This window comes from Lepidothrix coronata, unplaced genomic scaffold (assembly GCF_001604755.1).
Source record: "Lepidothrix coronata isolate B3197 unplaced genomic scaffold, Lepidothrix_coronata-1.0 Scaffold55, whole genome shotgun sequence".
Taxonomy (NCBI): Eukaryota; Metazoa; Chordata; class Aves; order Passeriformes; family Pipridae; genus Lepidothrix; species Lepidothrix coronata.
In genome coordinates, this window is record NW_016690235.1 from 2,969,434 (window position 1) to 2,990,000 (window position 20,567).

The 20,567-nt window shown below is 38.6% G+C and overlaps 1 protein-coding gene across 1 annotated transcript in view; it reads left to right on the forward strand.

Moving 5' to 3' along the window:
* TEK (TEK receptor tyrosine kinase) overlaps positions 1–20,362 on the forward strand; it is a 37,178-nt gene extending 16,816 nt beyond the window's left edge. Inside the window, exons 4-23 of the mRNA XM_017816463.1 lie at positions 2,915–3,067; positions 3,910–4,041; positions 5,202–5,342; positions 5,538–5,666; positions 6,305–6,459; positions 6,735–6,876; positions 7,252–7,413; positions 8,228–8,362; positions 9,102–9,395; positions 10,661–10,960; positions 11,453–11,610; positions 12,874–13,084; positions 13,990–14,100; positions 14,416–14,606; positions 14,988–15,101; positions 16,015–16,085; positions 16,667–16,707; positions 17,826–17,922; positions 18,187–18,286; positions 18,394–20,362. Coding sequence (XP_017671952.1) covers positions 2,915–3,067; positions 3,910–4,041; positions 5,202–5,342; positions 5,538–5,666; positions 6,305–6,459; positions 6,735–6,876; positions 7,252–7,413; positions 8,228–8,362; positions 9,102–9,395; positions 10,661–10,960; positions 11,453–11,610; positions 12,874–13,084; positions 13,990–14,100; positions 14,416–14,606; positions 14,988–15,101; positions 16,015–16,085; positions 16,667–16,707; positions 17,826–17,922; positions 18,187–18,286; positions 18,394–18,468 — 2,912 coding nt within the window. The 3' untranslated portion in view covers positions 18,469–20,362. The remainder of the gene's footprint in view (positions 1–2,914; positions 3,068–3,909; positions 4,042–5,201; positions 5,343–5,537; positions 5,667–6,304; positions 6,460–6,734; positions 6,877–7,251; positions 7,414–8,227; positions 8,363–9,101; positions 9,396–10,660; positions 10,961–11,452; positions 11,611–12,873; positions 13,085–13,989; positions 14,101–14,415; positions 14,607–14,987; positions 15,102–16,014; positions 16,086–16,666; positions 16,708–17,825; positions 17,923–18,186; positions 18,287–18,393) is intronic.
* Positions 20,363–20,567: the final 205 nt, after the last annotated feature.

A 20,567-nucleotide genomic window follows, 5' to 3' on the forward strand; every position in this document is an offset into this window, starting at 1 on the left:
TTTTTTTTTTTTTTGGGGGTTTTTTTTTTTTTTTTGTTTTTTTTTTTTTTTGGGGGTTTTTTTTTTTTTTTTGTTTTTACTGTGCCACTGTGAAGCCTGTGTGTCTTTCTTTGCACTTCTACTGCTTTTCAAGTCATACGTTTTGTTCCTCAAATGGCTTTTTGAGGTCATTTTTCTTCTACGATACTCTTCAGGCTGAGAAATTAATCACTAGTAGTCTGCTATTAGAAAGAAAAAACTGTAAACAAAATTTTGTCCTTACTTCATTCAACTACAAGAATTAGTCAGATTGCAGCTTTCATAACACCAACTTTTCTGTATAGCATGGGACCTAAATCACGTGTAATTCACTGTTCAGCTGTGTGTTGCTCCTGCTTGACACTTGGAAACGTGTGCTCTTTGCTATCTACCTCCTATAGAAATATAGGAATATATAGGTCACTAAAACTCCCTGTGCCTTCATATTTAATTAGAATGTTAGACCCCAACAAATTATAGTTGTGGAAAGCACAACATGTTTACCTGATAGTTTAGCATACAGTAAGCCACCAGGAAACAGGGAGTAAATACAATAGGGTGAAGTAAGGAAGTGTTGACACACACTAAAAGAATGGTGCAGTGGGTTAGCCTCAACCTCAGTTACTGATTACCTGGAGCACTTTTCTACAGTCTGGAAGACAAAAATAAACAAAAAGTGTCTTTTAAAAAGGCAATATGCAAAGTAGAGTTTCATAAATACCTCCTTCTTTGCTCTTCAGAGATTCAGCTTTGCCAGGCACAGTGGGGAAAGTTTGCCATCACTTGTCATTTCAGGGTCTCTAGGAAATTTTGTTATTTCCTGTCAGCATTCTCTCATACAAGAGCCAGATGAGATGTTGGAGCAGGAGTGTTTACGTCATGGTGCTCCCTTAGCTGGGATTCCATCTGGAAATTTGGCAAAAAGTCCCAAACTGACTCTGGAAAGTAGGTCAAGTTTTTCACCTGAGATGCTGTTGAAACAATATGCCTGAGAATTCCTGATACAGCAGCTGGCAAAGAAGACAAAATACGTCTCCTGCCATATGTAGCTGTTGCAGTCTTTCATTTAAGTAATTTAAAGTACCACTTCCCCCTTACAGGGCCTCACAATGGCTGTCTAGATGATGAAATTGTTCTTCTAAACAGCATTTCTTTGAGACATCAGCCTAACATGTGTCATCTTGGAAAACAAGCCATAAAAAATTGAGCCTTGCTAACAGACTGTGAGCATACACTTCTCTTAATGCTTTGCTGTCAAGTTTGTTACGCAGCTTGTAAGTCAAAAGATATCCAGAAAAAGCCTCACAGTTTCAAAACAAATCCATTCCATCTTTTGTTCTCTTAATTTGGCCCTGTTTTCTTGGAAAACTGTTGTCATGTGTTGTCATGGACTGAAATGACCCACACTCTTTCGGCTGTTTTGGTAATGATCCCCCAGCAAAGTTTCATGTTTTTGGCTGTCTGAAATTTGGCTATAGTCAGATTGCTAGTATGATAATATTCATGATCACAGACAGTAAAGGTCCTGCTTGATGCTGTTTACCTTTTAAATTATTTCAGAAAGGTGAAAAAAAATGAAAAAAATGTTACATTTTCAGTGTAACTGTAAGGGGATGTAGAAGGTAAGGACATTTGTGAGCATACCATCTGTTTAATGGTCATTCAGCCGTTCTAGCTGGCAAGTCAGAACAGGATCAGGCTGTCTGTCAGGGCTGTTAATGTGAGAAAGTTGGGGTTATGCAGCCTGGAGAAGAAAAGTCCCCATGGAGACCTTATTGTGGCCTTACAGTACCTAAAAGGGGTTGAAGGAAAGCTGGAGAGGCACTTTTGACAAGAGCATGTAGTGGCAGGACAAGGGGGAATGGCTTTAATCTGAAAGAGGATGGGTTTATATCAGATACTAGAAAGAAATTCCTGTATGTGAGTGTAGTAAGTCACTGGAACCTGATCCAGGGAAAGGTGTCCCTGCCCATGGCAGGGGGTTTGAAACTAGATGATCCGTATGGTTCCTTCCAACCCAAGCCATTTTAGTGAGTCCCATATGGACGTGCAGTGCCCATTAAGTCACAGTTCTGCTCTGTGGCTTTGCTGGTGGTTGGCTCTATTTGTAGAGCATGTATGAGCACATGCACATATATTTTAGTGAGAACCGGCTGGACCTGGCATTAGCTGACAGCAGCAGCTTTGCTTTAACAGCCTGGAGTGGAAGGACTCCCAGAGGTCCTGAAGTTCAATGGATGCAGCTTCTCTTTGACAGTAATCAATGTTCAAATGTTGTTATTATTTCCACCCAGAAGGATGGGAGAGACGAAATGCTATTGCCTTACTTAGCAAACATTTATGACCAACTGCAGCAACTACAGAATAACACAGATAAGCCCTTTGGTGAAAAAAAAACCAACAAAACAACAAAACAACATAGAAGAGAGAGAAACATGTTAAATCTGGGAAGAAAAGATAAAGCTGTGCTCAGTTCTTTCTGTTTTGGTCTCCTCAGTAAGTCTTTGTGCTGCTCAGACTAAATTGGACCTGGCTGGCATTTGCTATTGAACTCCACCTACCCTAAACTCCTTATGGATCATTACCCCTCACTTCAGAAAAGACCAAGAAACCAAATGAACATTTTAACCACTAGACTCTTAGCAATGCTGAATGTGAAGTTGTTCATCCATTTCATATACTAAATCTCCTCAAGATCTAGCTGCTTCTTTACTCACACCTCTCAATTATGAAAAACTAAGATAGCTAAAGAGCTGCCAGAAAATTCATAACTAATAATTTTATTCTGCTGCTCAGCCCATCCCAGGTGTCCCTCTTCAGTAACCAATGCAAACTGACTTCTGCATGTAGAGAGTGAATGACTTCTGTCTGTGGTATCTGTGTGCTCCTTTTCCAGGTTCCTTCATCCACTCTGTGCCCAGGCATGAAGTGCCAGGGGAGCTGGAAGTATCCTATCCTCAAGTTCAACCACACGATGCAGGGGTTTACTCTGCCAGATATATAGGAGGAAACCTCTTTACTACTGCTTACACAAGGCTTATTGTAAGACGTAAGTTCCATTAATATGTGCTGTTGATTATTTTTTTAAAGTCGTCACGAACCTGAAATGAAATATTGTGCCCAAATAAGGGCTAAAATCTTTCCTAGCATACACTGCCACCAGATTATGTCAGAAGAAATTTCTTCCCATGGATCTTTGGTAGAAGCTGATATTGATTTATACAGAGAGAAAAATAAAAAGTCATATTTAAGTTCAATTCATCTTAGCTATTTCCAGGAGAGCTAGCTCTTTTTTCAGCATCTCAGCTTTTTAAACATCAAGTAAGTATGAATGAAGGCTGTCATTCTCCACTGTGTCTCCCTGTTCTCTATGGTGGGCTATATTTAAACCTTATTTATTTTAAGATTTATCATCTTCTTCACAAACTATCCTAGCTTTAGTTAGCTCTTAAGGTTCATTTCCTAGTGGATGAAAAGACGAGTTTGGATATTTTCCATTAAGTATTCTAAATGTCTTGAGGCTCATGCTGCTGTGTCCATTTTCATCAGATATAAAGAAAACTATATTCTATTAACTTGGATAGAAATATAAAATTTATATGAAAAAATAAAGAGCTGTTCAAATATCTCACAGTATAGAGAAAATGTTTATGATGGTAACATAACATCCACAGGATACTTCTAGGAGTTGCAAATGAATTAATGTAGCACCCCAAATTTGAATTTTGAAGTTACTCCCAATTTAGTAATTAAAGTGGTCCAGTTGGCTGGGGGATGGGGGTTCTATATGGATTGTAATTTTACATATTTTACTGTTTGTCTTAAAAATAATTTTACAACTTGATGGATTACTAAGAAGACAACAAATATGTCATATTTTTCCAAAAAAAGGATGTGAAGCTCAGAAATGGGGCCCTTCCTGTAGCTCCCATTGTCCTTCCTGCACGAACAACGGCATTTGTCATGAAGATACTGGGGAATGCATCTGTCCTCCAGGTTTTATGGGAAAAACATGTGAGAAAGGTAAGTAAATAATGCTTTCAGAGGTTGCTTATTGATTTGTTCTGAGTAACGGGAGTTGGCATATTATTGAGGGAAGCATCATGTGGAGTAGCCTTGTTTTACTCTTTAAAGCTGTAGTATTTACAGCTGGTGCTGGAGACAGGACAGAGTTGGGTGAGATGAACCCTGCTGTTGTGGTTGTGATTTAATTTCTCCCTCTCTTCTTTTATTAGAGATTATTTTGCTAGGGAAGATTAATATTTCCAACACTTCTTGATCAATATGACGACATGTTAGACAATATCTTCTAGGCTGTAGGCTCCTTGTCTCACAAAAGGCTGGAGCACATGATCTTCTGCGGTCACTTCCAGCTGGGGCTGTCCTGTGATTCTCTTGAAATGAGTATGCTCAGTGCTACTGACTGACTGCTAAATGCGTGGCAGAATAGGAGATCTTAAGGATACACTGGCACTGGGAAATAGGTTAGAGATTCCCTGGCTGCTCCTGAAGAAGCTGCTAATGTGCTCACAGGGTGCTTGGTCTCCGTAGGTGCATATCGACAATGGGATATGTCTGTTTCTGCATATCTGTGTCTGTGACAACAAGTTTGGATTCTGGAAGAATTAGAGTAGGCATCACATTGCTTTGACCTCTCCAAGCAACTTTTGCATTCATTACTAAATACATATCCTTATATTTGACTGAATTTCAATGCTGCAAATACTAGAGCTAAGCTATTGAAATAGCTGACACCCAAACCACTCCAGGGTAGCACTGCTCTTGTCATAAAAGCAAAACCTTGAGATCAGCAGCTTCCTATGTGCTGACCTCTAAGAAAAATATTTGGTTTTCATGGCACTCTTTGTCTATTTTACATTAAAAGGGCTTATAAAGAGGGTTTATTGCTGCAGCTGTGTCACCTCCTATCCAAAGCAAGGGGTATTTGGCTGATAGATCCTCACAGTGAGAGAGTTATGTTTGTTTCTGCTGCCAGTATTTACCTTTAGAACAGTTGTGGCTTAAGTTGCTATGGTTGTTAATATATATGGTATCTGAATGGTCAAAGTGATATTTTTTATTTAAATTCAACTTTTCTCTTGTCTAAAGCTGTATCATTAGAAGCACTAGCTCTTTTATGGACAGTTCTGTTGGCTTATACTTTCACTCTCTCCCTCTAACAGCTTGTGGAGCCAACATGTTTGGCAAAACATGTGAAGAGAGTTGTAAAGAAAATTACGGCTGCAGAAACTATATGTTCTGTCTACCGGATCCATATGGTTGTTCTTGTGCCACAGGATGGATGGGACTGGAGTGTGATAAAGGTATAGTAAAATAAAAGAAAAAAAAAGAGGTGTTCTGGACATAGGAAATACAGAAGGGAACTAACAGGATTTTAGGTAATAGGTAGGATTTTTTACAGTCGTGATTTTACGAGTCAAGTTTCAATCATGAGACCGAAAACTAGTGGAAGACATTTTCTAGTACCTTTGCACTAACTGGAACATTTGTACTTGCAGAATGCAAACCTGGTTTTTATGGGTCGGATTGCAAACTTAAATGCAATTGTCACAATCGAGGGACATGCGACAGATTTAAGGGCTGCATCTGCTCCTTCGGATGGCATGGTCTGCAATGTGAAAAAGAAGGTAAAGCAAGGTAACACGGTAGTAAATGGCTTTTCCAGTGTAACTGAAACAGATCCTAATGCTGGTAGAGGATTACCACTCCAGGCTGGTATCCTCGGTCTGCCCAGGGGCCCAGACAGTTCTGTACAACCTCACTGCAATACAGTGTTTTAAGCCTCTGACCTATATGTTGCATTTATCAGGATGATATGCTATCAATTAATCTGATTTTGCTTTCATTAGGGGTAGATTTTCAATCTTTACTCCATAGGATTTGACACTGACCTTAACATCAATCACTGACAGAAGCTGTACATCCAGGGTTTTTTTATAAACAGACAAAATGGAAAGCAAGTAGATACTGTACATTCAGAATACGTGTGCAATATTGTGCCATGGCTAGGCTGCCTGTGCTTTGAATGTCAGTGAGAAAGAGAGAAGAGGGGTGGGGAAAAGAAAGAAGAGGCCTTGTTCCTTCTCATATTTATGATGTAAAAATGCTGACTACGGTAAGTCTGATTCTTGCATATGCCCACACAAGGGAAAGCAGAACCAGTCACACACAACTGCCTGTGCTTATTGTACACCTAAACCTGTTCTGGTCCTTTTTCCCTAAAGTTCTCTCTGAATGGTGACATAGTACCATATATCTTCTGTAGGTTCAGCAGATCTTTCACCCCAGATAGAAAACTTACTAGATCCCGTAGAGCTCAATTCTGGTGCTGAGTTCAAGCCATTTTGTATAGCAACTGGGAAGCCACTTCCTAAATCTGAAGAATTCAAACTTTTGAAGCAAGATGGAACCGTCCTAAGGGTAGGTTCCTGATTAATTGCTTTCTCTTATTTCTGCTGTTTATATTGACTTTATCTGTAGTTAATGAACACTGATGTTTTCAAGCATAATGTGAAAATTTGATATCCTGAGGTACCCCATGAATGCCCATATGAAACTTATGGAATTGGCCATTTCAGATGCTTTTTATCGATATCACTAAACTCAAGATGAGTTTCTTAATTGTGAGAAAGTATCATTGGAATATTCCAAAATGCTCACATTTTTTATGCCCTGTACATGTTTTGTCATTTCAGCCCGCCCGAATTTCCACCAGTAATCGCTCTGAAGCCATGTTTACAATTAATCGAATCCAACCCCGTGATACAGGAACCTGGGTTTGCAGTGTGCAGACAGTAGCAGGAATGGCAGAGAAACCATTTCAAGTTACAGTCAAAGGTAAAAGCAAGAATCTCTTCAAGACTCTTTGTCTCTCTAATTTTAAGCACAGGTTTACACCTGGCAGAGCCTTCTGTTCTCTTCACTGCGGGATAAGGTCTGAATAAATGTCTACAGTCAGAATATGAACAGAAACTCTCTATAAGCAACATATTAATTATGTCTATTGAAAAAATAATTGTGATGGTAAGGTTTATAAGAATACCCACTTTTTTTTTTTAAATATCTAAACTGTCAGCTTTAGGGCGTAAAGCCGTATCTACTTCATGAGAGTTTTGAAGAACATCTCCCATTTCCCTGCAGATTTAGGATATACCAGAGTCTTACTGGTAGAGGGAGCTAAAAGGCTGGTTTAATACTTGCATTCTTGTTCAGTTCCTCCTGTGCCACAGTATCCCCCGAGACTGACAGACAGTGGACATAATTTTCTCATCATTAATATCAATGCTGAGTTACATCTTGGAGATGGACCTGTTGTGTCAACAAAACTTCTTTACAAACCAGCAAAACGTTATCAGTCCTGGATGTCTGTGGAAGGTAAGATGGCGTTCTTTAATTTCTTTAAACGGAAATTTCAGCTGAGAACTGAAACACCACGTGGTGTCTTTTCTTGATTAGACTGAAAAGACTCTTTAGTGCATAGCAGTTGATTCTTTTATGACTGGATGTGTGACTCTGTTTAACACTAAACATAATGTCCATGTGAATGTGGCACACCAACAGTGGTCAAAAGTGTATATTCAGTTTACAGGAACCAAAGGTTTTCCCCTCCTTCCCTATGATTAACTGCACTTACTGCTCCACCCAGCTGTTAAAAAATCCTATGTAAGCAACAGGTTTTCAAAAGTAGTGAGCAGTGTGGAGATGTCTTGGAGCATCTACCATCTTGCTTCATATCAATTGTGCCCCTGGTGAGATAAATAACTTACCAAAATATTTGTCAGGAATTGTACGGGCAGAATGAAGTCTGCTTATGAGTTAGATGACCTCTTCCAGCTATGCTTAAACATTTTATGCATGGCTTAAAATACTAGACAAAACATTGCAGGAACTTTAACAAGTAAACAACTACTGTTACTAATTCAGTATAACGAAAGATCTGCATACACAGTGCACACTGCCTAAGCAACAAGTATTGTTTTGTCCTGAAAGAAGGGCAGATGAACAAGTGCGGGTTGGAGCTCAATTTAAAAATATTTATTTCATACTTCTAAATAGTTTATCTTAGTGAATCAGGAAAAGCAACAAAAAAACGAGCCCGAGTATTTTATCTTATATTTCCAAACCTTTACTTTCTTAACATATTTCAGCATGGGCCACGGCTTTACTTTCTTTTGATTTTTGTTGTCAGTAAAAGGCGCAACTAAAAGACTGGACAATCTGGAACCCAAAACAGAATATCAGTTCTGTGTTCAGCTGAGTCGACAAGGGGAAGGTGGGGAAGGCCATCCTGGACCACAGGCTAGCTTCACAACCGCTGCACTTGGTAAGTCACATCTTGGGTTTTCACAAATGGGGTGTTCCGGCTGTTATCTGTGGTCTGTCCCCTGATCTCTGCCAGAGCACTTTCATTTAAGTACAGAAGGCTGGACCTGAAGTAGAGTCCTTCAAAATAACCTCAGGCACAGGGATTAAAAAAAAAAAAAAAGTAAGGGAAAACCAAAGCCAAAAAACTGAGGTGAAGAAAACCACAAAAAGGCATCTATTATTTTCCCTGATTTATAGATGAGGAATTTGGGAATGGAAAATTTATATATTTTGTCTGGCTAGGCAGCAGAGTTGGAGGTACAAATCACTTCTTCTGCAGTTTTCCCTCTTAGTGTTAGATAAATTTGCTTTAAAAATGAAGAAGTTTGAAAAAGCGGGAAAGATTTTAGTCAACTAAGGATAGATCCCAATCTGAATACAGACATACAAAATAAATGAGGATTGCACCAGGAGCTATCTAACAAGACAACAACACAGTTGGTTTCTCACATCTAAATAGTGCATCTGCAACACCAGCTCACTGAAGATAAGCTTTTGTTGGCACAACAGCTATTGATAAGATACTGTGGGACTATCAACATCTCTTAGATGTAACTTCTGCCAAATTGTGTGGGGTGTCTGAATTACCCTATGTCACCCCAAGTTAGGGCAAGAGGTTGGGAATAACTGGTACTCCTATTTTAGCTTACATACCAGACATGAAATGTTGTTCCCTGTTTCACTGTGGCTTTTCCAAGGTCTTCCTCCACCAGAAGGTCTCACTCTCTTTCCAAAAAGTATGACATCACTGAATTTGTCATGGCATCCTTTAACACTGAGGACAGAGGAGGACATTCGTGTTGAAGTGGAAAGGAAGAGCGTGAATGACAACGGTGACGAGAGCAGTGTTATTACTCAAGTGCCAGGAAATATGTCCACCCTGATCATTAAAGATCTTGAGCCTAGACAGCAATACATGTGCAGGGTACGGGTGAACACCAGGTCCCAAGGAGAATGGAGCAACTATCTGTATGCATGGACTTTCAGTGACAGTAAGTGCTGATTCACATCCTTCTGTTTAATTCTTCATCTTTCCCCCAGTGATCAGACTGATTGTCACTTGATGACTATGTTAAATATAATCCTTTGCCTTGGTAACACTTAGTTCCTGACGATCACTTGTGGTTGTTATTGCTATTATTTTGGAAGTTCAGTGTCCAAAGAAATTCTTCTTTTGGAAATTATCAGGAACTAATAATGATTTTTTTTTAATGGAAAAAAAAAAAAAGGCATGAGAATCCACATCTTCATTCCACTGCAACTCATGCTTCTGACACACATAGCATTTTTAACTCCTCAGAATGATGGGCCATGAGAGTTCACTACTCCAAGCTCTTTTACTACTCAATTCAGCTATGACAATACAGAAATAGTCACCACTTAAAGAAGAGAAGATGCAATGCAAGGTAAAACCTCTGTGAGCAAAGAGTAGTTAAGTGTGCTACACTGAAGACCACCCTTGAATTCCCTGATTGAGAGCAGTGTGCTTTCATAACGCCACAACAAATGCCCTATCTGCATGAAGTACCATCTGAACAGCTGTCCATCTGAATGGCTGATGGGTGCCACTGCCCATACCACACGCTGGAAAGATGTGCTCCTTACAAGTCACGTGAGGATGCCCTCACTGAGATCCTACATGTGTTAACAGAAGTATCAATGGCTGTCATGGGACACTCCAGTTTCCTGAGCTCTGACGCCAAACTGCAGTAAGAAAAGCATAAGGTTACTGTTTTCCATGAGAAGGTACTTAGCTCAGCAGCCATGGCTGTGTCCACAAGTGTAGCACTCACCCCTGCTGGTGGTTTTCTGATTAAATATTTGGAAATGTTGGTACTGATTTTCCTTCTTTCTAGCTGGCTGTATCCTGACAGGTAAGTACTTCTTAAAGCAGTGAAAGTATGGGACATGGGAATTACAAGGGAATGATGATTCAGTATAGAGAGAAATTAACCCTTTCTGCATTAATCTGAAAGCAATTTTGGTGTGCTTGCATACAGACCAGATAATGTATATCTTCATCCAAAGACATTATACCAAAGGCCACTCCAACCTCTGCTGGAAGTATGGAGTATTACAACAAGAGTGGCAGCACATCAAGTTCATAAAACTTGCATTCAGTTACCATAACTCACCAACAAAATTCTGCTTCTGTTTAGCACAGCAAAAGCGCTGAGGAAAGTGTTTTGCTCTCTGTGAGAAGGAGAAAGAGATGGATGTATACTCCAATGTTCTCTGTGTTTGTGTTTGTTCTCAGGAATCCCTCCTGCACCATACAACATCAGATTTTCTAACACCACAGACACATCCTCAGTCATCTCTTGGACAGCTGCTGAGGGTCACTCCATCTCCTCCATCATCATCAGCTACAAAATTTATGGCAAGGCTGAGTACAACCACATCGATATTATCATAAAGAACACCAGCATTACTCAGTATCACCTCAAGGGCCTTGAGCCAAACACTGTGTACCAAGTTCAGGTTAATGCTCAAAACAACATTGGCTTGAGCAACCCAAACACATCGTTTGAACTGAAGACTCTTCCAGAAACTAAAGGTTAGTTAATCCACCATGCTGGACTTGCACAAACCAGGTCTGGTGGTATAAACTAGTTAGCTAAGACAGGGTCATAATATTAATTTTTTAATTTTAGTTTTCTTTTGCTCTTAACTTTGACATACAACACAGCACCACTGAAATTCAATTCTTAGTTCACTGCATGGCATTGGTGAAGTGACAACATCCACAATTTGTGTGGATCCACTAGAAAGGGCCCAACAGCTCATAAATTAAAGGATCGTCATATAATAGGTCTATTAGATCACTGAATGTGACCTCAACTCTGCTCTGACAGAATGCAACAGAATCTGCAGGTGCTCATACACACAGAACTCAGTGAGCATGCAATGTATGGGACATTTTTGCAAAACAAAGAGATGCCTCCTTATGTCTTTAAACAGTTTACAAGGCAGGAGTGTTTAGCTATACATTGCTAATGTATAGCTAAATTCAGAACAATGATGAACTCCTTATGTGCTTTCTCAACAGCGCCCTATGAATCAAAAGGAGGCAAAATGCTGCTCATTGCTATCCTTGGCTCTGCAGGGATGACCTGTGTAACAATTCTCCTGGCCTTTCTCATCATGTTGCAGTTAAAGAGAGCCAACTTCCAGCGTCGAATGGCTCAGGCTTTCCAAAATGTGGTGGTGGGTTTCCAGTTTTCCTGTGTCAATTTGCTTATTAACTTTAGCTCATATTTTCCCCCTTTTTTTTTTCGGATTTCTTTTTCCTGAAAAATTTCCTTCCCAAGTACTGTCTTCTCTTCATGTGTGTAATTAGCACTGTTGTTGTAAAACTTTTCTGCTAGTGACCCCAGAGCTAAAGGAATCACAGTTATAGGCTATGAGGTAGAAAAGTTGCCTTGAAAAAAGTTGCACATCATTTCCCTTGCTCCCTTTTCTGCCTTGTCACATCTGTGTATGTCAAGTACCAAGTCAAACAGAATGGAGGAGCCTGTTCATACCTGCTTTTGAAAACTACCATATATTTAGAGTTGCTTTTGAGCATCAGCAACTGCTGGTGAGTGCTGGTCCATTTTCAATCTGAGGACAGCAAAGCAGGACCAGTCAACGGTGACATCATAGTTCTGGCTGGGAGGAAATTGCTTAAGGTTGTTAACATTACATGGAGATATCTCTTTCTTTATACACATGTATATATTTGTATCCTGCTGTAGTCTCCTTATCACTCTGCTTTCCAGTGCTTTTCCCTCACTTCAGAGGGGAACCTGTGAAGCAAAATGAAACCGGGCCAAAGAGCTCCTTCATAGGTATTTGAAAAGGTTGTTTCATGAACAGGGAGCCAGGGGTTCATCCAAACAGATGATCAGACCCCAGGCCACACAGAATAGCTTTGGCTCCTTGTCCTGAAACTTTTCGCACAGAAGTATTTAATGAGAATGTGTAACTGAAGAGAAGATGTCTCTTGGAGATGGAGATGTCGCCTCCTTATGGAGAAGATAATTTCCTCTCTCTTTTTATTTCCTTTCTACTTCTTGCCTCACCCTTCCTACTGAGCTTAACCAACAGAATTTAATGAAGCCTAATATGAGATAAATCTCAAACCTGAGACTTAAAATTGGTTTTAAATCAGTTTTTCACTTTATTTTTGCCCATGTCCTTCACCTCCAAGATGATTATAAATTTGGTCAGGTGACCTAGGTCTATAAAGGTACTTACACAAAAATTATGAGTCTGAATAATTTTGTGGATCTAGGCAGAACTGCTTGTTCAAGTTTGTGTCTAAAGTAGGTGTAAATGCCCAATGTACTCACTTATGTGTAAGTAAGAGATGGATTGGGCTCTGTGTGTGTATATGAGTGAGCACACAGGTATTTGGGAAAGGTAACCAGAGCATTGCTCAGTGAAGTAGAAATCACAGTTAATATCATTTGCTTAACTCTGTTGCAGAGGGAAGAACCAGCTGTACAGTTTAACTCAGGTACTCTCACTCTGAGCAGGAAAGCCAAAAACAGTCCAGATCCCACTATATATCCAGTTCTTGAGTGGAATGACATAAAATTTCAAGATGTGATTGGGGAAGGTAACTTTGGGCAAGTCCTGAAAGCACGCATTAAGAAAGATGGCTTACGCATGGATGCTGCAATAAAAAGGATGAAAGGTAGTAAAGAGCAGAAATTCTGTAACTTAAGAATTTTCTCAGCTGTTTATTTCAATTGTTTCTCTGTCATATGAAATGCTTAATATCCCTCTTCTAAAGCCAAAATAAATATTCAAAGTTGCTAGTTAAGTTGTATCAGCTGTTGCTAGGCCAAGAGTTGTCAGACTTTATTTCTGCATGGTCAAGTTGGTTTCTATTTCTCCTTAATGGTTAATATCATTAACTATCATGTGTTTTTCAATTCATAGTTCATTATGAACTTCATGTGAGTTCATCTGCAAAGTGGGATGCATTTAATAGAGTGAAGCACAGAGCTAGTCTTGGGGCACAGCATTTGCTCATCTTGCTTTACCGTAGCCATTCAGAGACAACTGTTTCTACACATCCATATGTACACACACCATTAGAGTCATTCCTTTTCTTCTTATTCATTGGCATGACAGCTACGTTCCAGGTAGAACTAGAATACATGCAATATTGCAAGAATGTGCATATTTTATTGTAATTCATTAGATCATTATCTAGGCAAATCAAGAGACACTCTTAAGTAAGATGATTAATGTAATAAGAGCCGAGGTCTGCATGCAGCAGAGATATGGAAAGATTTTTAAGCAGCTCGTTTTCATATGATCTGCTACAACATTTTACATTCTCAAATAGAAGAGAAGTGACATGGTATATTAAAGACGCGGATTGCTGCTACAGACATTAGGTTCTGACATTTCTCCTTTGATTGAAAAATCTCACTTTTTTCAGTAAATACTAATGTACCTTAGAGTTTTTCTCCTTTTATTGGGGCTGAAGCAGTAATGACCCAGGCATCTCAGAGTACTCATAATAAAAAACAACATGGTTAAAAATTCAGTTCAAAGAAAAACGTAAATGCATGCTTATATGATTTTCAGAGTATGCGTCAAAAGATGATCACAGGGATTTTGCTGGAGAACTTGAAGTTCTTTGTAAACTTGGTCATCATCCCAACATCATAAATCTTTTGGGAGCCTGTGAACATAGGGGTAAGATACTCTTGAATACATGAACTTTAAAATCCCCCATAGTACAGTCCATACAGGCCATAGAAACACTAGCTCATAAGCAGGTCTGTCTGCAACATTTGTTCAAAAGACAAATAAACTTGTGTTTGGATATACAAGCTATCCTTCAGAACTTATGTTCATCAATAGCTCTAAATTCTCCCCTACTTCTAGAAATTAGCCTGTTTGGTGTTTCCCCTCTGGTCTGTTTTATGTTTATTTCTTTTTTCACTCAAGGCAGACTATTACTGACCATCCTTTAATTTGTGATATGCTCACTATCTGATGTTTCATTAGGATATCTTTACCTGGCTATTGAATATGCCCCCCATGGAAATTTACTGGACTTCCTTCGGAAAAGCAGAGTACTAGAGACAGACCCAGCATTTGCTATTGCCAACAGTACTGCATCTACACTTTCCTCTCAGCAACTTCTGCATTTTGCAGCAGATGTTGCCAGAGGGATGGACTACTTGAGCCAGAAACAGGTCAGTCTTCAATGCTCTACCCACTGAAAGCAAAGGAAATAATTTTTTTGAGACTATATCTTTTAACGAAATCAAAATAAGGTTTTAATTTTAGCTTCTATAGCACCCACCAGATGAGATTTATTTTCTTGTCTTCACTTAATCCTATCAGATACTATGTCATGGGGAATCATGAAAGAGGCATTAAAACTTACAAACAACATAGTAGTTAATTGCTTTCATCTTCAGATAAAATTTAAAATGTTCTTGGTAGTGACATACCATGGTAATTCATTTTACGTTCTTACTCTGAATGTTTGCCATTTTCAATATAGCGGTAAAGTAAAACATGTAAAGCTCACTGATATGGAGGTGATTTTTTTTTTTTGGTATTTATTTTAGTTTATTCACCGAGATTTGGCAGCAAGAAACATCTTGGTGGGAGAAAATTATGTTGCAAAAATAGCTGACTTTGGCTTATCAAGAGGTCAAGAAGTTTATGTTAAGAAGACCATGGTAAGGTCTTTTGTTTTCTTGTTCCCTACTTTGTGTTTTCATATAAACAAAAATGCAAACTTATAGGTATTACAGGGCTGATTATTTAAATATTATTCACTAAAATGTAAAATATATATATATCATGTTTATTAATATGCATGTGTTACTTGCAAATAAATTCTTTACCATGATTATAATATAAAACGTAATTTAAAAATTATTTTTGTGAATATGGATGACAGTAAGATAGCTGAGGCAAGCTGGTTTAATTCTATTGAGAAAGGCCAAAGTTAGCAAGAGAGTAACCAGCAAGACAGTGGGTATGCCAGGATCTGTGAGCTGAAAAAACAGCTGCCCAGAGCTAACACTTCAAAAGACGGAGATGTGTAATAAGTATCATGTAGTTATAGACCAGAAACAGGACTGTGCTGTCAAGGCAACAGGATTAGTCAGAGGCATGCATCATAAGACATCACTTAGGTATTATTTACATTTTGTCTTGATGCTGGTTGCGTAATTTTTTTGTTAACTTAAGTGTGAACTCTCCCTTTGGGAAGCAAATAATAAAATCATGGAATGGCTTGTGTTTGGAAGGGACTTTAAACTTCACATAGTTCTAACCTCCCTGCTGTGAACAGGGACATTTTCCACCACACCACATTACTCAGAGTCCCATCCAACCTAGCTTTGAACACTTCTAGGGATGGGCATCCACAGCTTCTCCAGGCAACCTGTGCCAGCGCCTCACCACCCTCACAGTAAAGAATTTCTTCCATAAAAATGCACAGCTTGAATACGTTTATCTACTTGATAAAGTTTACTTGCATGAAGTCAGTTTTCATTAAGGTAACACAGAACAATTGTTGGCATACAAATTGCAGTATTGCTGTTTCAACCACCAGCAAATAAACTTTCATGAAATAATTTCCAGGGACGGCTTCCAGTGCGATGGATGGCAATTGAATCTTTGAATTACAGTGTTTACACCACAAATAGTGATGTGTAAGTATATGTTCAAGTGGCATTTTTAAAATAAATATTTTTCAATATCAAGGAAAGTTTGATAGTCACTGTTAACTCAAAACACTCACTGGTCATGTCAGCCTGAGTGAGCAAAAGAAAGCAAAAAAATTAAAACTCACAACTAAAAAGTTCCTTTTATTTCTTCATCAGTGTCTGACCAAGTTGTATATTCACAAGCTACTTGGATTTGGACCACTACTTGAGCTACATTTCTCATTTGAAATCAGAAACCTTATGAATCTTTGGGAGACCCAGAGGAACTTGATATTTTAGTTAGTAAATTGAAAATTATATCTGGCAAAGCAATTCTGTAAATAAAATATTTGCTGAGAGCTCACAATCTAACAAAGTTCTCTGGTTGACTTCGAGTGGATTAATTTTGATAATTTTCCTGCTTTCTGATTCTGTGCACACTATCATTATACAAAACTTTATAAAAAATATAGAAGAACGTATCACACTTCTCCATGTTCCTTGAATACTAGCAAAACTATCTACCACTTAAAAATACTAAATCTTGTTGCATTCTTGTTGCATTTCATAATATCCCTCTGTTGCAGATGGTCATATGGTGTCCTGTTATGGGAAATTGTTAGTTTAGGTAAGTATCTGAGTTTTGTACTGAAAAAATAAACAATCCAAGCCAAGGCAGCTCCATTCACTCAGTCTTTTAAAAAATATTGCTTCACAAAGTTTAATTTTTTTTCTGTTTCATTCTACTAAATTTTATTTCACTTCAGTATTCTTGGAAATGCAATTTTCCATTTTAAATGAGAAAGAGCCATAATGTCTGTGTTTTCATTGCACTATAAAACCCAAACCATACCTAAATATAAACTTTAGCATGTCACGTGATATATAGACTTAATCCAATATGTTTTGAGTTTGATTGGTGGCTTTTCCTCAGCCTTTCTGAGTTTTAAGTCAAGACTTACATTTTAATGACCTCGCGGGGCGGAGGAGTAGTAATCTCCTACTCCAAATATAATTGAAGAAAATTTTTGAACATTGATCTTCAAATAAAATTTAGAGTTGATTTCTGCACACACCTCTATTCATAACAATTGTGGTACAGCCTCAAACCATTCAATGTCGTTGTTTTACATCTCCTTTATGATTTGCCCTGGACATGTGTCCCACAGTCTGCTGGCCGAAAGGTACACACTCACTGAGGTGCACATTGCATACTGGACTAATCAAGAACTCTGCATTTCTAATTTGTTTTCAGCTTTCCTTAGTAAATGGGTTTGCACTAGATATGGATGGGAACTAACACACTGCAGTGTGGGAAATCAAGTCCAAACTACCAAACACCTGCAGAAAGGAGCAAAACCAGCTTGACAGTAATAGCTCCATGAGTCCATACCTGATCCTATTTACACAATACTAATCAAGGAATGACTTGCCTATTGACACGAAGGCTACTGGAAAAACAGTTCAAATACAATCAGATGCAGGCTCTCAGATTTGTAGAGAAAATTAGACAGGGCCCACAGATGATAAAATCTGATACTTAGTTCTATTTTTCTCTTCAATACTGTGTATCAAGCAGTATGGAAGCATTAACAACAAAAATGTAGCTGCAAAATATTCCCTAACATTGGACGAATTTACCTGTTGCTATGGCAGTCATACTTTTCCATTTCTACTATGAAATTAAACTTTTTTTTTTTGTTAAAACCCCCTTCTGTTTATGACAATGGTTAAACTTTGCCTTAGGTGGAACACCATACTGTGGAATGACATGTGCAGAACTATATGAAAAACTGCCTCAAGGGTACAGACTGGAAAAGCCTCTCAACTGTGACGACGAAGTGTAAGTTCCTGCCTCAGCTCCTACCAGATACTCTGTTCTTTACACAACATGACTGGGCTTTAACTCAAAGAGAGCCTTTTTGCTATTTCCGAGTATGATAAAATTCTTTTCAGACAGTGACCAGCTGTGGAAAATGCAACTTCAGCTATGTATAAATCCATTTTCCTCTGAAAAATGGAATGTGCACAATCTTTCAATAAGCATGAATTTGCAGTTTTAATCTATATATCTAAACTATCAAATGTCGATGTTTGATTTTTAAAGGTATGACTTAATGAGGCAGTGCTGGAGAGAGAAACCATACGAAAGACCATCATTTGCTCAGATATTGGTGTCACTGAACAGGATGCTAGAAGAAAGGAAAGTAAGAATGAATTCATAGAAAATAATTATTGAATAATTTCAATATTATTGAGGTTTCTTGAGGTAATGTACCTTGCATCACACTTTTTCTCTTTATTTCCTTCCCAGACATATGTGAATACTACCCTATATGAGAAGTTTACTTATGCAGGCATTGATTGCTCCGCTGAAGAAGCTGCTTAAGAGGGGACAAATCTTCATTCATCAATGATGTATTGAAGAAAACCAAAATTCAATCTGCTGGAGCCCAAAATGTGATGTGCTGTGTAGAACTGTGTATAGCTCTAACTGTATATAATACATCAATACTGTTTTACTACAGTTATGTATGTGTATATCACACAGTAACCTCTGCCTTCATAGGCTGTAGAAGTGTATATACTGTTCAGATCAGGAATAGACTGAAGTCATGAAATCTTCTGTTTCATATGCAGGGTTTTCTTTTTTCCTAGTTATGTAGATATAGTGTCTACATACATATTGTAATGCATTAGGTATTGCCATCTTGGGGGTTTTTTTTATATTTTCCAAGAGCTACTGGTAGCAAAGTGGTAACTTATTGCAGTATTCCATTTCATTTCATTGTGTTTCAAACAAAAATGCTAAGATCAGTGCAACGATGAAAGTTGTAGTACAGTGTGCTCACCAAGGATAATTAAGAGAGACTCCTGTTGGAATGTAAAAGTCAGCTAGTAGAAATGATCTACTTCAAAAATTCTATTCACACCTGTACGATACAAGGCATGCTATTGCTCTTTCATTGCCCAGTTTGATGGTCAGTTTTTGCCCATATGGAAAATATACATATGTTTTGAATTGTTTAATGCCATCAGAGGCAGCCGTGCAGCAACTAACACAAAGAATAGGACTGAGGAACATACTACATATTGCCAACCATATTTTTACATCTGAGACATTCAATTTGTATTTCATGTAATAATTTCACTGCATAATTATAAATTACTACCTACTATATACAAGCAGGGCTTACTTACTTTTGCTTATTTTACTCCCTTATGCAGTCTGCAGTATGGTATGGCCTCTTAAAAATATCACACGAAAATACTTCAGAACAGTGATATTTGACCCGTCACAAAGGTCCTTCATCCTTAGGTGACACAAACAGAGGCTTGATTGTCCTGAGCTTCTGATGTCAAGTCAACCAAGAGGGATTCGGTGGACTTATCCTATCCAAATTTCACACATCAGCTAACCTCATGTTTTGCACATATCATCCCCTCATCCCCTTGTGACTCACCAGCTCATAACTGACCATCGGACCACAGTGACCTCCCAGATGTGTGGGTCAGGTCATCCCCTAAGACTTGAAGAAAGATGCTTGAGGGAGTAAAAGATTTCCCCTTATGATACTTACTTTGTGGACGGGTTTTTGATTGGTTACAATATAGGTTTATTACAGCAGAGTATAAACATTACCAACATACACCAGGCTGACTCAAATAGAAGCACCAAGACCCTTATTAAAAGTGTATAAGCCAACAAACAAGGGTGCTGAGATGACTTGTGTGGCCATGAGATAGGCAGAACTTGCACTGGTGCTAGGCGTAAACTAGGAGTATATTGTTGGGGATTAAAGTAAGTTTACTTATAGAATATTAGATATTAATTGTGTAGGTTTAAGTTTAATTGTAACTTGCTTACAGTTTAGCACGAGTGGGCCCTGCTCAAAACTTAGTGTAGGTGAACTTTAAATGAACTCTGTTCGTTAGCAGGAATTACTAAGCAGGGGAGGAAACAGAGAAAGACTGGTTATCTTCAGATAAGGGTTGAGACCCTGGAGTCCCCCAAGGCTGCCTCAAGATGAAGGCATAAGAGCATTAGCTGCCATAAGAGCAGCTAATGGCACATGGACATGGAGAAAGAATCCAGTCAGGTATAAGAAGACCCTCAACCATAAATCACCACTGGACCAAGAGGCATGTACAGGGCACATGAAGAGTGTATGAAGATCCTGTGCACAGACTGTAAGGGTCTAAAGGCCCAGGGATTTCTCTGTTCTGGGTCCCACTCCAGTGGCATCCAGCCCAAGCTGAAATAAACCAACTCTGCCTTGGAACCTAGGGTCTGAACTCTTCTTTTACATTTACAGAGTGCACAGATTCAGTGGACCAAGGGACAACTCCAAAACAAAAAAGGGAAACAAATTCAAATATATATTTTTCATAAAAGACTACTTGGCCAGGGTTTTTTGAAGCATGGGCATTGCCTTTTGCAGTCCAACTGGGTCCCTACAGATCAGTGAGGTGAATAAGAACAGATTT